The following is a 16,594-nucleotide window of genomic DNA, read 5'->3' on the forward strand; positions in this document are numbered from 1 at the left end:
TGTAGCAAACAAGCGATCCAGCTTCCTGTTAAATTGTGAATCTGAACAGTCTCACTAAAAATGAATTTTCATCTCCAAAAATGAAGTTAAACAAATAACTTCATATATTTTAGGTTATTAAACAAATAATTAATATATTTTATGTTAACTCTCCAGGTCTTTGAAACGTATAACGAACTTTAAAGTTTGAACATAAAATTCACACACAATCCACTGAATACAGACTTTCGACTTTAACACACCCAAATCTGTACGAAAGAAGTTGTACCTGATCACCCCATTTCCAGTCTACCCCTCTCACCACTCTGCTACCAATTTTCATCATGGCTGCAAGCTCTGGTCCAGAAACAGGGAGCTGAACGGGCGTTGTTTCCTTTCTTGACTCTTCTAGGACTGTGGCAGAAGCTCCTCGAGAAGAGGCAATCATATCTTCTTCAATGTTGTCAGAACTAGGTCCTAAAGAAGAAAAAACATGAAAAAACACACAACCAGCTACATGTTTTTACACATGGCTTTGTCATGCTTAAAATTTAAGGCACATAAATTTTATAATGTAAAAGCAACTTCAAATAGGAAAGCTGACAACAGGTGATAAAGTCAGACGAGCTTTTAGGAAACTAGGATATAATGGTTTCGAATGCACAGGGCTTTAAATACTTCCTTTTGAACAAAACTATGTGACAAATAACAGAGACGTTATAATGATGAGTCCAGGGGCTAACTGGTTCTACTAACAGTAACTTCTCGGACAGACTTCTTACGAGCATTCCACTTAAGTACAAGTTATGAGAACAAATACTTGTTATTATCTAAGAAAATCCAGAAAGAAAAAGCAGAACTTGAATCATGGTAAAAACACCACAAAACTTCTTAGAACAAACAAAGGAAGCTTCCAGCTTAAATAAGCAAGATTGGGAAGGTTTTTAATAGGTAGAACAAAAAAAAAAAAATTAGTAGGAAGTACACAGTTTTTAATGTTTTCATTTTAAATTTTCCATTTTTAATTTATCTGTAATGTTTCCACCAAAACTACACTATCACTCCTGAATTCCAGCAAAGGACAGCCAAAGCAAAGGCTTAGCAGAAAAATCATGACTGAATAAAGGCCATAACCAAACTAACTTCCTTCGCAATTGTGCTTACAGATGTGGGTTTTGTATCGGGAATAAAGGTGAATAGTATTAAGTACTGTCTTTAAGCAACAAAATCATTCTTTAGTTTGGGTATACCACAGGTAAAACATACAGGAGATTTATAAAATGTGCTTTCTTCCAAACAAGAAAATCTTGTACCTATCAGCCGCAGTGTAGTTTGCGTCAATGCTAGCATGCCAGAATTAAGGAGGAGGCTCAAGGTATTAGCACCATGTTGCAGCGTCAACATGTTGAGCATGACCAACAGAAAACGTGCTTGTGGAATAGTCCCAAGACTTGGTCCTGCTGGATTCTCATTAGTAATTGTTTGTAGAGGAACAGGCTGTACACCTAATTCAAAAGCAATACAAATAACAAAGTCAGCTGATATTTGAGAGCTACAATCAAGTAGGTTATAGACTTGTCTGATGATTTACAGTGTTTTTTATTCCCTGCTTAGTTTTAAGAACTTACAAGCTTAAGTTCCAAGAAACTTTTTACAATTTAGATTTTAATGGTAAAATGTTACTAATGAGTAACTAATGACCTCTTGCTGCGATACCAGCAACATTCTCTTAAGCACTGAAAACTGATCTAGGGGGAACCGTGGGGGAGGGGCGGGGAGTGGAACAACATATGGATGTACAGAAAGTCAAAGCATTTCTCGGCAAAAACCAAGGGAACTGACTTTTTTCCCCTATTATTGGGAACTTCAAATAATGCAACAACGTTCATTCAAAACAGTTTTCTCCAGAGCCAACAGCAACAAAATGAGATTCACCTAGTTCTTTAAATTTTGCATTAGCATCTAGCAAGATGTTCCGGACATTCTGAATAGCCCACGCATACAACTTTCCAAAAGTTACTTCTAGCAGCATTCTGTTAAACGGTGGGATCAGGTCAACATCCTTCAAGCAGTCGGTAAGAGGTTCCCTTCGTAGAAAAACAACAAAAGTAAGTATTTTTTTTTTCTTATTGAAGAATTGTGAAAGCAAGAACAACAAAAAGTTTTACCCTATATTGGCTCCTTCCGGAATAAGCCTCTGCCATCCACAGAACATAGCATACTGAACAGATGGGAGCAAAAAATTTTTTGCTGCCAATTTCAGAATAGTATCTATTCCCTCCAGACGAACTTCTGCTCTTTCCAACTGGAAAAGAGGAAAAAAAAAAATTGTCACACTCACGTAAACTGGTAATACATGCAAGCCTATTTTCATCCATTTTACCTGTTTTAATAAACATTTTCTCATTTTTTCTACATCCACTGGCTCTTCTTTAAGTGCAAATTCAACAATGGTGTTAAGGAGGGCAGACTGTGGATACAAGCCTTGGACATTTTGCTTCAGCCATTTGTATTTGTGGACACCTGTAACTGTACTCAAAAGTGGCTGCCACTTATCCTGAAAAACAGGAAGGCAGCATGTTAAAACAAATTTTAAATTACTGAAAATATGCTATTTCATGTAAAACCACGTCCAAATTTAAAATATTAGGAGAGGAAAAAAAAAAAGGAAACTTCTTCAAAGCCAGGAAAGAGCGTAGTATTATTTGTAACTCATTATCTTTTTCACAATTGCTACACAACATTTCAAATGCATTAATATTCAAAAAAGAGGAAGTAACCCATCACAAACTTTTATTTTGAAATTAAGCTTTATTTGAACACTTCTAAGATTATCAATAATCTAAAAATGAGAGAAGGTATTTTTACATATTCTAAATATGAAGTACACAGCTTATTTTTCAAAATTATTCCAGGTTTTACTAAAACAATGCTCCATACTTCATTATATACCCCATACAACATTATCAGAATATTAAATGTCAAGTTATAGCAATCAAGCCTTAGCTAATCTTTTTTCCTCGTTATTTTTGTTCACAAGGTTGATTGAAAATCTGGTATCCTACCTTGGGTGATTTGATTGGTATGGGCCTTTTGTCTATAGGTACAGGACTGTGAGGTACCACACAGGATTCTTCTAAATCACTCTCTTCGTTTCCAATTTTGGATTCTTCCACATCAGCAGATTCAGATTTTTTTGGAACTAGAAATAAAAAAAATTATTCTTTCGCGTAATCTGGTAACATCTTACAGGGTCATATTTTCAGGTTTGCATGATAACCTAAGCAGACAGAACGCTTAAGATCTGCCTGTAATAAAATGGAAATGTACTCTGGGTGAACTCTATGTTCAACTATTATCCAATTACCTCTGGTAATATCTGCAATAAGCTTTTAACTTTAAAGACCAATTTCAAAAAATATTCACCGTTTGTTCACCACATTAATTTATTTCCAGTTAAACAGTTCTTTGACTACACGGCTTTAATAAGACATGATTTTTATTAAGATGCCACTCCTAGTTAAACTTTACTAAAACCAGTTCAGAGGGACTGATATCGATGCATCATTTTTATTACGCTAGAACACAATTAAGCATGCCTCACCTAAACTTGACTCTTTTCTCTGCCTGGTTTTGCTGTAGGAACTGACATGCAACCATTGATTTAGAAAACTTCATGAAAATACAGCAGAAAGCAAATGGCTTTGATGCTTTAGCTAACGAGTCTCAAATATAAAGCAGCAAACCTTGGAATCAGATTGATTTCCATTGTTTCAAAGAAAACACAACATGAATGTTGCCTTACCTCTTTTTTTCCTTTTTTCTCTAATTATTTTCTGAGCTACCCTCCGCCATCGGGGCAAGGAACTCAGAAGTTTAAATTTGGACATTATAGATAGATCATTGCAAACCGCAGGACGTAGTTCATTGAACAAGAATCTCAAACGTTCAATGACAGGAGCACAAACTTCCTTGTAAGAACGTCCTTGTTCCTGATGGGTCTAGAAAAGGCATTGAAAGATTATGTTACTGCTCAATATACAATAAAATCAACAATATATCACTTTTAACAAAACATTTCAAATTAAAAATAATCTAAACTACAGCAGATAAGTGGCTTACCTTAATCAGTGAGCATTTTGCTTGGTAGACAACACGACACACATCCACTACAGATTTTGGTAAGGTTTTGTGCTTTACCTGGTCAACTCCAAGGGTACCAGGATGAACAAGAGACAGTGCTACGTGACCTTAATGGGAAAAGACAATCTCTGAAAACGCATTTCCAAAATTATCCATAGCAGAGCTTAAAATGGTCCAGAATGTATACTAGGACAGCTATACCACAAGCCTACCTACCCAAATCTTCATGCTTCAGAAGACAACATAATAACAGACGTCCTACTTCTTCCACAGGATGCTCAGGAGGGAATGTGATTGGTGTTGTTAAGTGACACTGTTTACAGTATCTCTCTATCTGACACAAGAAGTCCTACAAGACACACAACAGCCTCTATGTAACTTTATTTTTTAAATACAAAAAAGGACCCAAAACACTGCAGCCAGCATTTAAATAATATTGAATAAGCATTTAAATAATATTGAATAACTGTCACAATTTGAACTAACATTCAGAAGTGAGATACACCACGCAGTATGCACCATTCAAGACACAGCAATTACAACTCAATGCTATGAAGAATATCCTGTATCACTCTTGTATGAAGAGCAACGTGGCTCAAGGAACAAAGCTACTCCTGCTCTTATCTCTTCCTGAGATAGCCAGGTCACCTAAAATGATTTTTAACTGTCTTCTCCTGACTCTTCATTATTGCTGTCCTATCCTCCTCCCAAGGACTTATTTGGGATTTTTCATTTAGCAGCTGAACTCCAAGAGTTAGAAAATCTGAAGGTATTACAAAAGACAGTGATCAATGTAAATCTTAAGGGTTTACATAATATCCATAATTCCAACCAGGTGAAACCTGAACCCCAAGGCACAAAGAGACTTTAAGACAAAGGCTTACATGCACCTGACACACAAAATACATTTGCACTTTGACAAAGAAAACTCCATCTTAGTTCCACTGGAGGTGAGCAGGGTCTGTCAGTACTACTAAAACTTGACATGGAAAGTAAAGCTTTTTTTTTTTTTTTTGTAAGAATACATTTGAATTTTTTATTCGCCCACTCAAAAAAACCAAAAGAAAAAACTACTACTCTTACATTAAGTGAAATACGCAAATTGTTTCCATTAGTAGCACTCAACTACTCCTTTCACAAAAAGTAATTCCGAAATACTTCAACTATTTTTTTTTATAACTTTTGGAGAATTTTCACCAACAAAACTGTTTCAGGACACCACTGTCACCCTTCAGCAATGTTTTTTGTGAATAGAACTATTGACAGCTTACCTTCACAGTGTGATCCTGAATATTATTATCTGCAATAGCTTGGAGGAAAGGTTGTGAATGGTCACTCAAAGTTAATCGATGTGTATATAGTTTTGATTTATTTGGGGTAGTGTTACCAGGTGAACTGCAATGGTCTTCATCTTTTTCCTCATTGTAACTGTAATGAATCTGACTAGTTTGCAAACCTCCAGAAAAGATAGATGACTTCAACCATTCTAAAAAAGAAAACACAAATGTATATTCTGATGAAAGATTAAGCTACCAAGACTCAATTCCCTCAAATAAAATGCATACGCAGCTTCAAATGAAGTTTAGCAGCTCTTCCATTTGCTGAAACTTTTTCATAAGAAAAAAAGGGGTTCTGCAAATAAGAAACAAGTAATAGGGCAGCCATCACCTGTTTAGTGACAACAGGGCCTTAGCTATCTTTCTGTGATTAATATTGAATTATACCCTCTATTCACCAAATTAAGATACCCAACAAGATAGAATTCAACACCAGATGCTTCAGGCACTCTTAAGTGAACACAAATCAGTGAGATAACTATGCTACACAGAGTCTCCTTTCTCTTCCAATATTCCCTTTATCTTGCATATTACAATATTTTGAATATTTGCCTGTTCAAAATTATCTAATCACCATTTAAATCTTACTAAACTACTGGACCTTGATGAGTGTAATTAACGCTAAGCATAAAGAACACCTTCAGAACAAGCAAAATTAAGAGGTGCTAGACTTCCAGTTAATTTATTTGGCCTGTGTCTTTTTCTTGCATGCTTTAACAAGTATTTATCACTTATTTAAGCTCAAAATGAAGTAGTTCTTACTGGCACATTCAACTTCCAGAGGAGAAAGTGGTGTGCTCATTGCCAAGTACGAAGCGTGCAGTCCAAGCAGAAGACCCAAATTCCTCTCTGTGTCTATTAGAGGTGATGACAAGGTACTGAGGTCTGGTGTTGTAATCACTTCCTGGTCAGGCTAATTAAAAGAAATAGGAGTTGAAAGCTAGAACTACTCCAACAAGAAATTCGAAAGCAAAGCAGTACTTTAATTTAGAAAGTCTGTATCCATTAATATGTAACATTTTTACCTCCATATACTGGCCAACACAGAAGGCATGCATTGACTCCCGCGTGTCCTCGAACTGCAAAGCAGCTTCCAAAGCAACAACTGGGTCCTCACCTGCAAACTGAGCTAATGAAAGAATGAGGCAGTCAGTATAACACTTAAAAGCCTGTTCATGCCATCTAGTTTTGAAACAGAAGTAAATTGTGTCTTTAATTCAGACGCTGATTCTCACCAAGTATGCTACTGCCAGTTAAAGACTGGGTTTGGAAGTCCTTTATATCATACACTTTCCCATCAATCACGGTCCAAAATCCTCCATCTTTGTTGTGGTTCTCTAGATCAGCTTTACGTATAAGTGTCACCTCCTCATTATTTTTGCAACTCTGGCCAGTAAAAAATGAACCTACAAGTATAAAACAAAATAGATAATTTTCCAGCAGAAAACCAGAACAGAAAGTTTGTTCTGAACATTCTTTTAATAGTTGCCTAAACAAATTCTTCACTTCTATTCAAAGGCTGCTTGTCTTTTGATACACTTCAAAGTCAAATGGCTATGAATATGTTCCTATCCACATATTATGCAATTAAATTGTCTGTATGCTGTATTCTTTTATGCACTAATCTCCAATGTCACACTGTCAAAGACCTAACATTGCCCAACTATATGGCTGTTCTGCTTGGAGGTGGAGCAGAACAACCGGTGTTCTGGAAAATCACTGCTCTAGTCGGTTCTCCCTCAAAATTACCTCAGTTTTACTACATGTTGGCCTGCAAGGCATTGGCTGTATATTTAATTTCAGTCTAAATTTATATTTTTTAAATTAAAGGAAAGAAGGTGATGTACACGTTAGAAGTCCTCCAATCTACATATCAGTAAACTATTTGAAGCTAAAGGTAATTTCACCCAGGCAAGAAACATCAGAGTAATTTTTGCACACATAAGCCTTCATCTCAGTTTGCTCTATAAAACCATAACTCAATTTTCACATAGTTTTGCTCTCCCTGACACCCTACTGTCTAGAGGTGTGACCTTTAGCTCTCCTGGATTATGCCAACTATGTTTCACTCTTCCTTCCACCAGTAACATGCTCACAGTCAGAAATGCAAGTTTTCTGCTTCTCTTTTCACCTCAAACATGGACCGTATTATAAAGTGCCCTTGGAAAAGAAAACCTCCTTATTTCAAAGCTTTCACATTGCTCTCCCTTTATGTTACGTGTAGAGTTTAGTAACAAAATGCGTAGATATACTACTTGTGTACTCACTGCAATTTTTCACACTCAAAATGCAAAATGATGTGAACTACTTTAAAAAGTTGCACTTGTACTCTGCTTAATCCTACCTCTACATGTAACTTGCTTAATAATTTATTGACAGAAATAAGTACTGCCATATGAATTGGTTAATAAAAATTTGCACTGTAAAGTAGAATTCCCTTTCTGAGAGTAGTTCATGAATAATTACCATTTTTATATAGCTACTTCATGAAAGCATAAATAAATACTCCAGACGCTGCTTGTACATACCCATTATTCCTGGCCATGCTAAATCCTCATTGTCATCTCTTTCCTTTCCAGGGGCTAAATGGTTAAATCTGTCTAGATGTTCTAGCAAGCCAGCCAACAGAGGGATAGCACCAGCTTCCTGCATTAATCCAGCGTTTTTACTGAGGAGTAGCACTGTAGAAACCACCAGTTCTGGAAGAAGAATGCCTAAAACACAGAAAACACAGCAGACATTCGGATTTAATTAAAGACCTACGTTTATCGCATCTTGGAATTAAATAATGAAACAAAACATTCTGGCTTCTAGTACTGCTTTAAGTACAAAGCTCTTGCCTTCCCCACCAAGTCTGCTATCCTCCTTTCCCATCAATCAAAAGATTGCCTCTTTTTTAGTCAGTTAGAACGTTCAAGAACACTCACAATATAATTTTATAATTACATGGAAGGGGAGGAAAGAAGGACAGCAAAGAAAAACTTACCTGTCAAATCTCCATCCACGACGTGAGATACTTCGGCAAAATGCCTATGACTAGCAGAAGCAATGCTGATTGCCACAGGAAGTATATCACCAATGTGTGTGCACAGAAGAGCAGTGTATTTCTTCAGTAAAGAGCCAACACCTAAAAGATCAGGACCTGTATAAAAAGGAGGAAAAGCACAGAAAACCATGAGAGTCATATTTCAGAAACAGATTTCAAAGGCTGCCAAACTCTTCTGAAATGCAGCCACTCCATATTAACGCTGAATTAAGAAACCGCATCTTGTTCAAATGTTGTAAGAGTTTATAAAAAGTTTGTTATCTAGTTCCCATTGCTTTCCAAAGCGAAACATTCCTTTACAGTGAAGAATTTAAAGAAACTACATCCAAACATTTTTCAGACAAACTCAGCAACTAGGCTGATGAATGAGACAAGACGATAAATTAAAATAAGAAACTGCTATACTATAAAAGAGGTACTACTCGGAGGGGTGGGGCTTATTTTTTTAGAGTAACTTACTGTAGGTGTTAGGGACTTGCCCAACACAATCTCCTGGGTAAAGTTTACTAACAAGTAGACGCTGAAAACGTAGCAACAGGTCCAGAGAAGCAGATCTTTCTTTGCTGCAATGTTCATGGTCCACACAGGAAGAAATGCGACGAGCAACATCTTTTAGTTTGACTATTGTCTGTGAAGCGATGTTCCTAATTGGTATAAAAGTATTGTAAAGTTCTTAAAGGGAGCTGATAATGAAGACACTCCACAGAAACATGGGTTAGCTTTTGCTAGAATTTCACATAAATATATAAGAAATCTATGCAAAACTTCTTTGTAGGATGTTCCCTTGTTTGCACCATCATACCCAAAAAGTCAATGGTTTTTGTGGAGGCATTTGTTTAACAGGATTCGTAAAATACATCAATTTTGCATTTTATGTCATCATTTACAACAAAAAAAATTAATCCGACAATTTTCACTGAAAGGCTGCAATGAAAATCATGACACTACGCAGTTCAAAGGAGTCTCAGTACTAACTAAATTACATGATTACCATCACAATTAAGTGAAAAGGCACACTAAATTTCTTCGTAATTTCATAATTACTTCCTGCTACATATTAAATACTGCTATGGCTGACATAAAGGAGCTTTGTTCTGAGTACTCTACTGGTCATGCATTTACAATTCTTTCTCAGTGTCAAGAATTTAAAATTCGGGTTTCTTCCCCACTCATAGCCCCAGCTACAATCTCCTCGAGGCAAAATATTCAATTCTGAATAAACAGGACAAAACATTCATTTCTCAATAAATATGTGCTGATTCTCATGCTTTCAAAGGACAAGCTTTGGAACATTTATCCAATATTTCTTACATTGACTTTCAGAGTACAAGAAGTATCAAAATCCATAAAAGCAAAGCAGGAAGTCTTTCTAAAATCAGGTAATTAATGTTTGCTCCTTAGCAAACATAAAATAGCAAAACTATAGACAAGCTAGGAGAATGTTCAATATTTTGAATTCTGAGGAGCTAAAATGCTAGCAGGAGACTACTTATTTGCAAACGAAAACTAATAATCCTTTAGCTGACTAGTTCATAATACATCCAAACAGATCTTCTGTACAAAAATAAAAGGCAGATTCGAAGTAATTACCTTAGTAACTGCTGAATTAACTGAACTAACGGTAAACTTTGTTTTCCTGCAGATTCATAGATTCCAGTATTAATAAGATCTTTGTCCAATGGAGTCCTGCTCCTATGAAGCGTTGATGCATTTGCTTCTTGTTCATCAATTTCTTTTTCTTTCTGTGCTTCTTTTTTTGCTTCAATATCCTAAAAAAGTAAATCAAGTTAAAGAAAACGAGCAAACTGTCACTTCACTAACAAGTATTCATGATAACAAGATCAAGTTACTTTTACCTATGTCAGAAATGAAACAATTCCTAACAGACAACTATCTATTGCATATTCCGTAACAACCACACAAGAATACTTTTTGTAAAGCATTATAACGTAAAAAGAGAAGGGAGGGAGGTGGTGTCAAGGTAAACAAGAGTAGACACACTCCAAATTCAATTTCCACCGAACCAAGCTAATAATTGATTTCTGTTCTATGTATGTTTAAACATGCCAGCAGCTGCTGCACAGTTCACAACTGAAGGCATGTTTATTCTGTTATGTATAAATGTAACAAATCCAGTTCACTGCAGAAGAACCTGGGTTAGATTTACTGAGTTATAGTCATACCAAACTCTATGGAAATTAACTGGAGAGGGACTTTTCACGAGGGTGTGTAGTGATAGGACAAGGGGGAACAGCTCTGAACTAAAAGAGGGCAGATTTAGATTAGATACTAGGAAGAAATTCTTCACCATGAGGGTAGTGAGGCACTGGAACAAGTGGCCCAGAGAAGTTGTGGACGCTCCCTCCCTGGAAGTGTTTAAGGCCAGGTTGGATGGAGCTCTGAGCAACCTGGTCTAGTGGAAGGTGTCCCTGCTCATGGCAGGGGGGTTGGAACTAGATGATCTTCAAGGTCCCTTTCAACCCAAACCATTCTATGATTCTACGATTCTATGATTCTAATTCACCCAGGTTTTACATCATGTAAATTAACCTGTGCAGTGGTGTATGCTCCCACCTAGACCACTTTCAGCATTTATCTGAAGTTGGCTCAGGTATCTGTGACCTCTGCTATAACATAAATGTGCCCTCTTAACCTCTCGGTTAAGAGTCAAGAGGTCCTGCATGTCTTTAAACACAAGAGAAAATGCTAATGCTAGACTGTGCATTAAAGCAAAACATAATACATGCATTTCCTCTGCATCATTTACCACCAGTGGAGATAAACCAAGAAGAAAATATACTCGGAAGAATAAAACAAATGAAGAGGCAAGGGAAAAGCACATTTTTGTTTTCACAGCCATACATAAATATGGCAATTTAAAGCAGTCTGTGCAGAGGATGCCCCATCTCTGAGAGGCTGATGGAGAAAACAGTACAAACAGAATGTTTCTTTCATCCTTTGTATAACTAGTCAGCATTGGTTAAACATTCAAAATAGTCTGAAACAGAACCTATGGAAATCTGGAATGCTGCAAAGAATTCATTCATCTTTAATTCGTTAAGTAATAAGGCACAAATTTCTGCTGGAGAGATACAGGCGACATCAAGGAAGAACTCAAGAACCCCACAGAAAGGTACAGAGTGCTTCGTAAAATTGTGTTCCTACTACAGAGCTTTATGAACAAGTTTGTTACTGTTGTCAAAATCACCACTCTAGGCAACAAAAAGAAACACTCTTCTAAAAAGGAGAATATGATTCATGCTCCGATAAAACACTGGCTCAAGTCTCAGGTCAAGAGAGGATAACAACAATCCACAAACTTCAGAAAACACTTGAAACATCCTCTTACTCTGTTTATACAGAACTGCAAAGCTGCTGAAACGTACCTGAATTTCCGCAGTAATAGCAGCATTTAGCGCAGACTCTAAGCCTCCATCAGCCATCAAGCTGCCCACCAATAGGTCAATCATAAATCTACGGCCTGGACTTACATTCATTTCATTTCCTGAAACTAAGAATGGAAGAAGCTATTAATGAACTAGAAATGCAAACAGAAAACAAATAGCTTTAAATCTTACGACCAACCTGCACTGGGTAAGAGCGCTGAGAGCGCCCTAGCCCGCTCTTCCGCTGTCGGCAGTAAAACGGACCATCCACTCTGCAGCACTGCTTGAGCAGCTGATTGCACAGTGTTAAGAACACCAGCATTGCTTGCTAACGTTACCACTGTTTGCTTCAGGCTGTTGAGCAGTATACTGCCCAAACCTAAGCCAAGGCATTCCGGATCCACCTGATGACTAATGGCAGCATGAAGCTGAAATAAAGAAAGGGAAAAAGGCAAATTTTAATTAAGAAGAGATGTGAACTCAGGGGGGAAAAAAAACACCTCCATCTTGGAGTAACTAAGTTCACTGACCAAGATACAAACTTTCACCTGTAAATTTGTAAAATTAAAGGGAAATGCTGGCTTGCCTGAAGACATACGAGTTTAAACTAATACGCAAAGATTATGAACTGTATTGAACTATATCTGCTAAAACTCTGAACTATAATAATCTAAGAATACACTATACTGTTTCTACTTTGCTACAGTATTATAGGAAAAGCAGCACATCTTCAGTGAACATCAGACGCTTTCCACAGAGACATTCACTCTTAAAAATGCTATTGAAAATACTTATAAATGCTCAAAACCTAGGCTGCATCAAAAGTAACGTGGCCAGCAGGTCAAGGAAAGCGATTTTGACCCTCTGCTCTGGTGAGACCCCACCTGGAGTCCTGCGTCCACTGGAGCCCTCAGCACAAGAAGGACATGGATGTGTTGGAAGTGGGTCCAGAAGAGGCCACAAAAATGATCAGAGGGCTGGAGTACCTCTCCTACGAGGACAGGCTAAGAAAGTTGGGGCTGTTCAGCCTGGAGAAGTTAAGGCTCTGGAGAGACCTTAGAGCAGCCTTTCAGTACCTGAAGGGGGGGTACAAGAAAGCCGGAGAGGGACTTTTTACAAGGGTGTGTAGTGATAGGACAAGGGGTGATGGCTTCAAATTGCAACAGTGTAGATTTAGATTAGGTACAAGGAAGGCCCTTTTTTAGGATAAAGGTGGTGAGACACTGGAACAGGCTGCCCAGAGAAGCTGTGGATGCCCCATCCCTGGAAGTGTTCAAGGCCAGGCTGGATGGCGCTTTCAGCAACCTGGTGTAGTGGAAGGTGTCCCTGCCCATGGAAGGGGGGTTGGAACTAGATGATCTGTAGGGTCCCTTCTAACCCAAACCATTTTATGATTCTGTGATAAAAATCTCTGAGTGTATGGGCTTACTGAGTGAGTATACAAGGCTTCATACATTTACAATGTATTTTTATAGTTCATTTTTAATGAGATCCAAAAGCTGTAGAAAAAAAAAAACAAACAGCCACTAGCTGCCAAATTTCAGAGAGCAGAAAGTGATAGCATACTTATTTCACTTTTAAAATCAATAAAAATGTTTTAAAGCACATCAAGTCCACTATTATCATCCAAGCAATTTACTGAAACAGTCAGTTCAACAGCTGCTCAGTTTGTATGAAACTGAAGGTACCTGAAGCCTTAAAAGGTTTAATGTTGCCACAGCCATACACTCCTTTTCCTGAGGAGGGGGCCAGTCAGAGGAGCCATCCATTCCCTCTGTCACTTGTCTTAGTAACAGATCTAGCTGCTCAAACGTCATGGGGCAAACATCCACCACAAAAGGCACTCGCAAGCCTATTGACCACTCTGAACACGATGACCAAGCAAAACTCTATAAATGGAAACAATATACAAAGTTCAGCAGTTATTTCCCAAATATAAGATGACACTGATTAGAGGTAGGAGTGTAAAGCTAACATCTGCCTTCGAACAGTAACAGAAGATGCAGAAATAATATCAGCACATTTGTTGAAGAGAACCCTCCACTTGTATCTTTGTAAATATACATAAAACCCTACCAATCACAGAAAAGAACTCTGTTAACAGCACATTTTCCGAAGTGCTGTTATGCTAGACCAGATACCTCACTATCTTTGTGGCAGGAAACATTCTGCTTGACAACTCTTCATCTGCTGTACCAGACAAAAAAAACAAAACAGGTAAATAGCTACTTCTCAGAACACCGAACAGAGGGAAAGCTAGTCATCCCTTTTTGGAAGAGGAATTGCACAAGATTTATTTTTTCCAAGCCTTCATTTGTTCAGAATAAGAAATAAGAACAAGAAAAGTCATGCAAGCACAGAAACTAGTCAGAACTAGTCTCAGTGAGAGACAAAAACAAATAAACAAATCACAATTAATAATTCAAAATAAAACTTACTTGAGCAGGCCCACAAGCAATTCCAACTATATGTTTTGTGTCTAATCCCGGGAGAGCTGCAGGCTCTGGTTTGGTGATCCGCAAAGTATCAAAATGTTGACACTGATCATTGCTTCCCCAGCTATGCACTTCACTATCTTCAGTCAGTGCTAAACAATGGGTTGATCCAGCTGCCACATCTATCACCTTTTTTCCTGATAGGAAAGTCAAATATTGATATATATTATATATATATATATATATATATGACTTAAAGATTAAAATCATTAACAGAAAAATATCAGAGGTAAGGAAAACTGTGCTAATTACAACCATTAACTATGAACGCATTATGGATGTGAAAAAATTTCACCTTTGCCTTAGTAGTGGATTGGAAGAGTACCGCAAAAGGAAAACCAAGGAAATATTTAAAGATTCTTAAGAGACGTCTTACGTACAAAAGTTTATAAGTTTTAAAAAATCTTCTATTTTGTATCCCTTCTACTTTGATATTTGCTCAGGAAAGGTTTATTAAAAGATCTCCCATCTATGAACAGAGACTGTAAAGTTATATTGCAGTCATCAGTTCAAAAGTTACTTTCAATTAGATTATTCATCATATATGAACAACAATTTGAGGAAAGACAGTGCAATAAAAGAGGATTCTTCCTCATCTTCCCCTACAAAACCTCAGGTTTTTCACAAATGCAAGAAGTAATCTTCACTCTGTTACAAACCAGTCAAAAGTACTGCATGAACACAACTTGCCTGTGATTTTCACTCATTCCATTCACGTCTTAATTTAAGCATATATATATGTTACACATTTATTTGCATAACAATGCAAAATCACATGATTTAAATAAGCATTTCTGTGAATCTAATAAAAATTAAAGTAGTAAGAAAAAAGGGACCACAAGACAAGCAGCATTTAAAGTAGTCGTAACAGCGGCTCTAAGTCTGCTAGAACTCTAAAGGTGTAAATGCAGAAGTGATGGAAAATGCGCACTATTACCTTTGTTAACGCAACCAGCATAAAATACGACAGAGTACATGCTACCATCATTCTTAAAGTTGAGACCATTAGCATTTGGTAAAAGGCTCCAACAACAGCAGAAAGAACTTTGGAATACTTCCAGCTTTGGTAATTACCTTTCAAGCTTTCCAGCAGTTTGGGATATCGAACGTGCTCTTCCGTTCCATGCCCAAGTCTCTGATTGTCACCTTTTCCCCAGGTGTAAACCTGGCCATCTTTGGTTAAAGCAATAGAAAACTGACTCCCGCAGTGCACTTTCACAATGTCCAGATCTTGAAGTTTTTCTATCAACTTGGGAGTCTTGCAACCATCACTGCCTCCCCTTCCCAGTTTTCCATAATCTCCATCACCCCAAGACCACACTTGGCCTTTACATAAAGAGAAAGAAAACAAAAAATATTGCATTGCTTTTTAATGTAATGAAGTTATCTGTTTTGACAAGCGAGTTCTTAAAAATCTGAGATACTATAATAAACACAATTTTCAAATTGTAATTTAAGAATAGCAGTTATGAATTAATTTTCAATTGTTCATGACAGAAGGAAAAAAAAAGATTTGAAAAGTTCTGATGCTGATAAAACTAGACATAGAAAGTGTAATACTAACATGCACTGAAAAGTCACCAGTGTACAGAAAGTACTTCTTAAAAACATATGAAGTGCAGGATTTATGGTAAATCAAGCCTGTAGTATGATCTTTAAGGTAAAAACTGCCTTCTTTTATTATAAGGCCTTATAAGAACTTGCCAAATCTTTTTCCACATCGAATGGCCAAATTGTCTGAGAAACCCATTTTCTTAATTTTCAGTCTTGGCATTCAACCACTGAACAAAATGAAATTAAAAGTACCATTGTCTATCATGTTCTTTTGAAATACACTACTACATCTAAGTCCTGATGTAGGAACTTAGAAATCATCAAGTCATTCTGCACTTGCATTAAATAAAATTATGGTTCAAGAATGGTAAACCCATGCATGTCCAAAAAGAAAGTCTTGTTTTACACTCTTACGCATTTATGTTCCCTACTTTGCATAAGCTACTCGCTAAGGTACTCTGATAAGGAATGGAAGCATGCAAGCAGGAAACTAAGAGAAAAAACAAAAATTAAAATACGGGTTTCCACTGCCTGGATGAGCAAATCTTTCAGCTTTTATATACTGCACATCACCATAACCAGCTATATTTTAAAACAACACCTAGCTTCAAAGAACTATTTGCTTTCTAAGGGATGACTTTGGCTCTTAATCTC

The 16,594-nt window shown here is 37.0% G+C and overlaps 1 protein-coding gene across 5 annotated transcripts in view; it reads right to left on the reverse strand.

The window, feature by feature from the left end:
* The window catches only part of HERC2 (HECT and RLD domain containing E3 ubiquitin protein ligase 2), a 120,085-nt gene that overhangs the window by 60,782 nt on the left and 42,709 nt on the right, over nucleotides 1–16,594 (reverse strand). For all 5 annotated transcript variants that reach the window (XM_075427328.1, XM_075427308.1, XM_075427316.1 and 2 more), the window contains exons 15-36: nucleotides 15,461–15,712; nucleotides 14,330–14,523; nucleotides 13,580–13,780; nucleotides 12,091–12,319; nucleotides 11,892–12,016; nucleotides 10,096–10,274; nucleotides 8,965–9,149; nucleotides 8,446–8,601; nucleotides 7,988–8,173; nucleotides 6,695–6,865; nucleotides 6,485–6,588; nucleotides 6,222–6,372; nucleotides 5,394–5,608; nucleotides 4,339–4,471; nucleotides 4,102–4,229; nucleotides 3,785–3,980; nucleotides 3,045–3,181; nucleotides 2,363–2,536; nucleotides 2,148–2,284; nucleotides 1,915–2,066; nucleotides 1,293–1,484; nucleotides 269–456 (exon numbers count right to left, since the gene is read on the reverse strand). In XM_075427328.1, the coding sequence (XP_075283443.1) occupies nucleotides 269–456; nucleotides 1,293–1,484; nucleotides 1,915–2,066; nucleotides 2,148–2,284; nucleotides 2,363–2,536; nucleotides 3,045–3,181; nucleotides 3,785–3,980; nucleotides 4,102–4,229; nucleotides 4,339–4,471; nucleotides 5,394–5,608; nucleotides 6,222–6,372; nucleotides 6,485–6,588; nucleotides 6,695–6,865; nucleotides 7,988–8,173; nucleotides 8,446–8,601; nucleotides 8,965–9,149; nucleotides 10,096–10,274; nucleotides 11,892–12,016; nucleotides 12,091–12,319; nucleotides 13,580–13,780; nucleotides 14,330–14,523; nucleotides 15,461–15,712 (3,785 nt within the window). The remainder of the gene's footprint in view (nucleotides 1–268; nucleotides 457–1,292; nucleotides 1,485–1,914; nucleotides 2,067–2,147; nucleotides 2,285–2,362; nucleotides 2,537–3,044; nucleotides 3,182–3,784; nucleotides 3,981–4,101; nucleotides 4,230–4,338; nucleotides 4,472–5,393; nucleotides 5,609–6,221; nucleotides 6,373–6,484; nucleotides 6,589–6,694; nucleotides 6,866–7,987; nucleotides 8,174–8,445; nucleotides 8,602–8,964; nucleotides 9,150–10,095; nucleotides 10,275–11,891; nucleotides 12,017–12,090; nucleotides 12,320–13,579; nucleotides 13,781–14,329; nucleotides 14,524–15,460; nucleotides 15,713–16,594) is intronic.

The sequence above is a fragment of the Opisthocomus hoazin genome, chromosome 1 (genome assembly GCF_030867145.1).
Source record: "Opisthocomus hoazin isolate bOpiHoa1 chromosome 1, bOpiHoa1.hap1, whole genome shotgun sequence".
Classification (NCBI taxonomy): Eukaryota; Metazoa; Chordata; class Aves; order Opisthocomiformes; family Opisthocomidae; genus Opisthocomus; species Opisthocomus hoazin.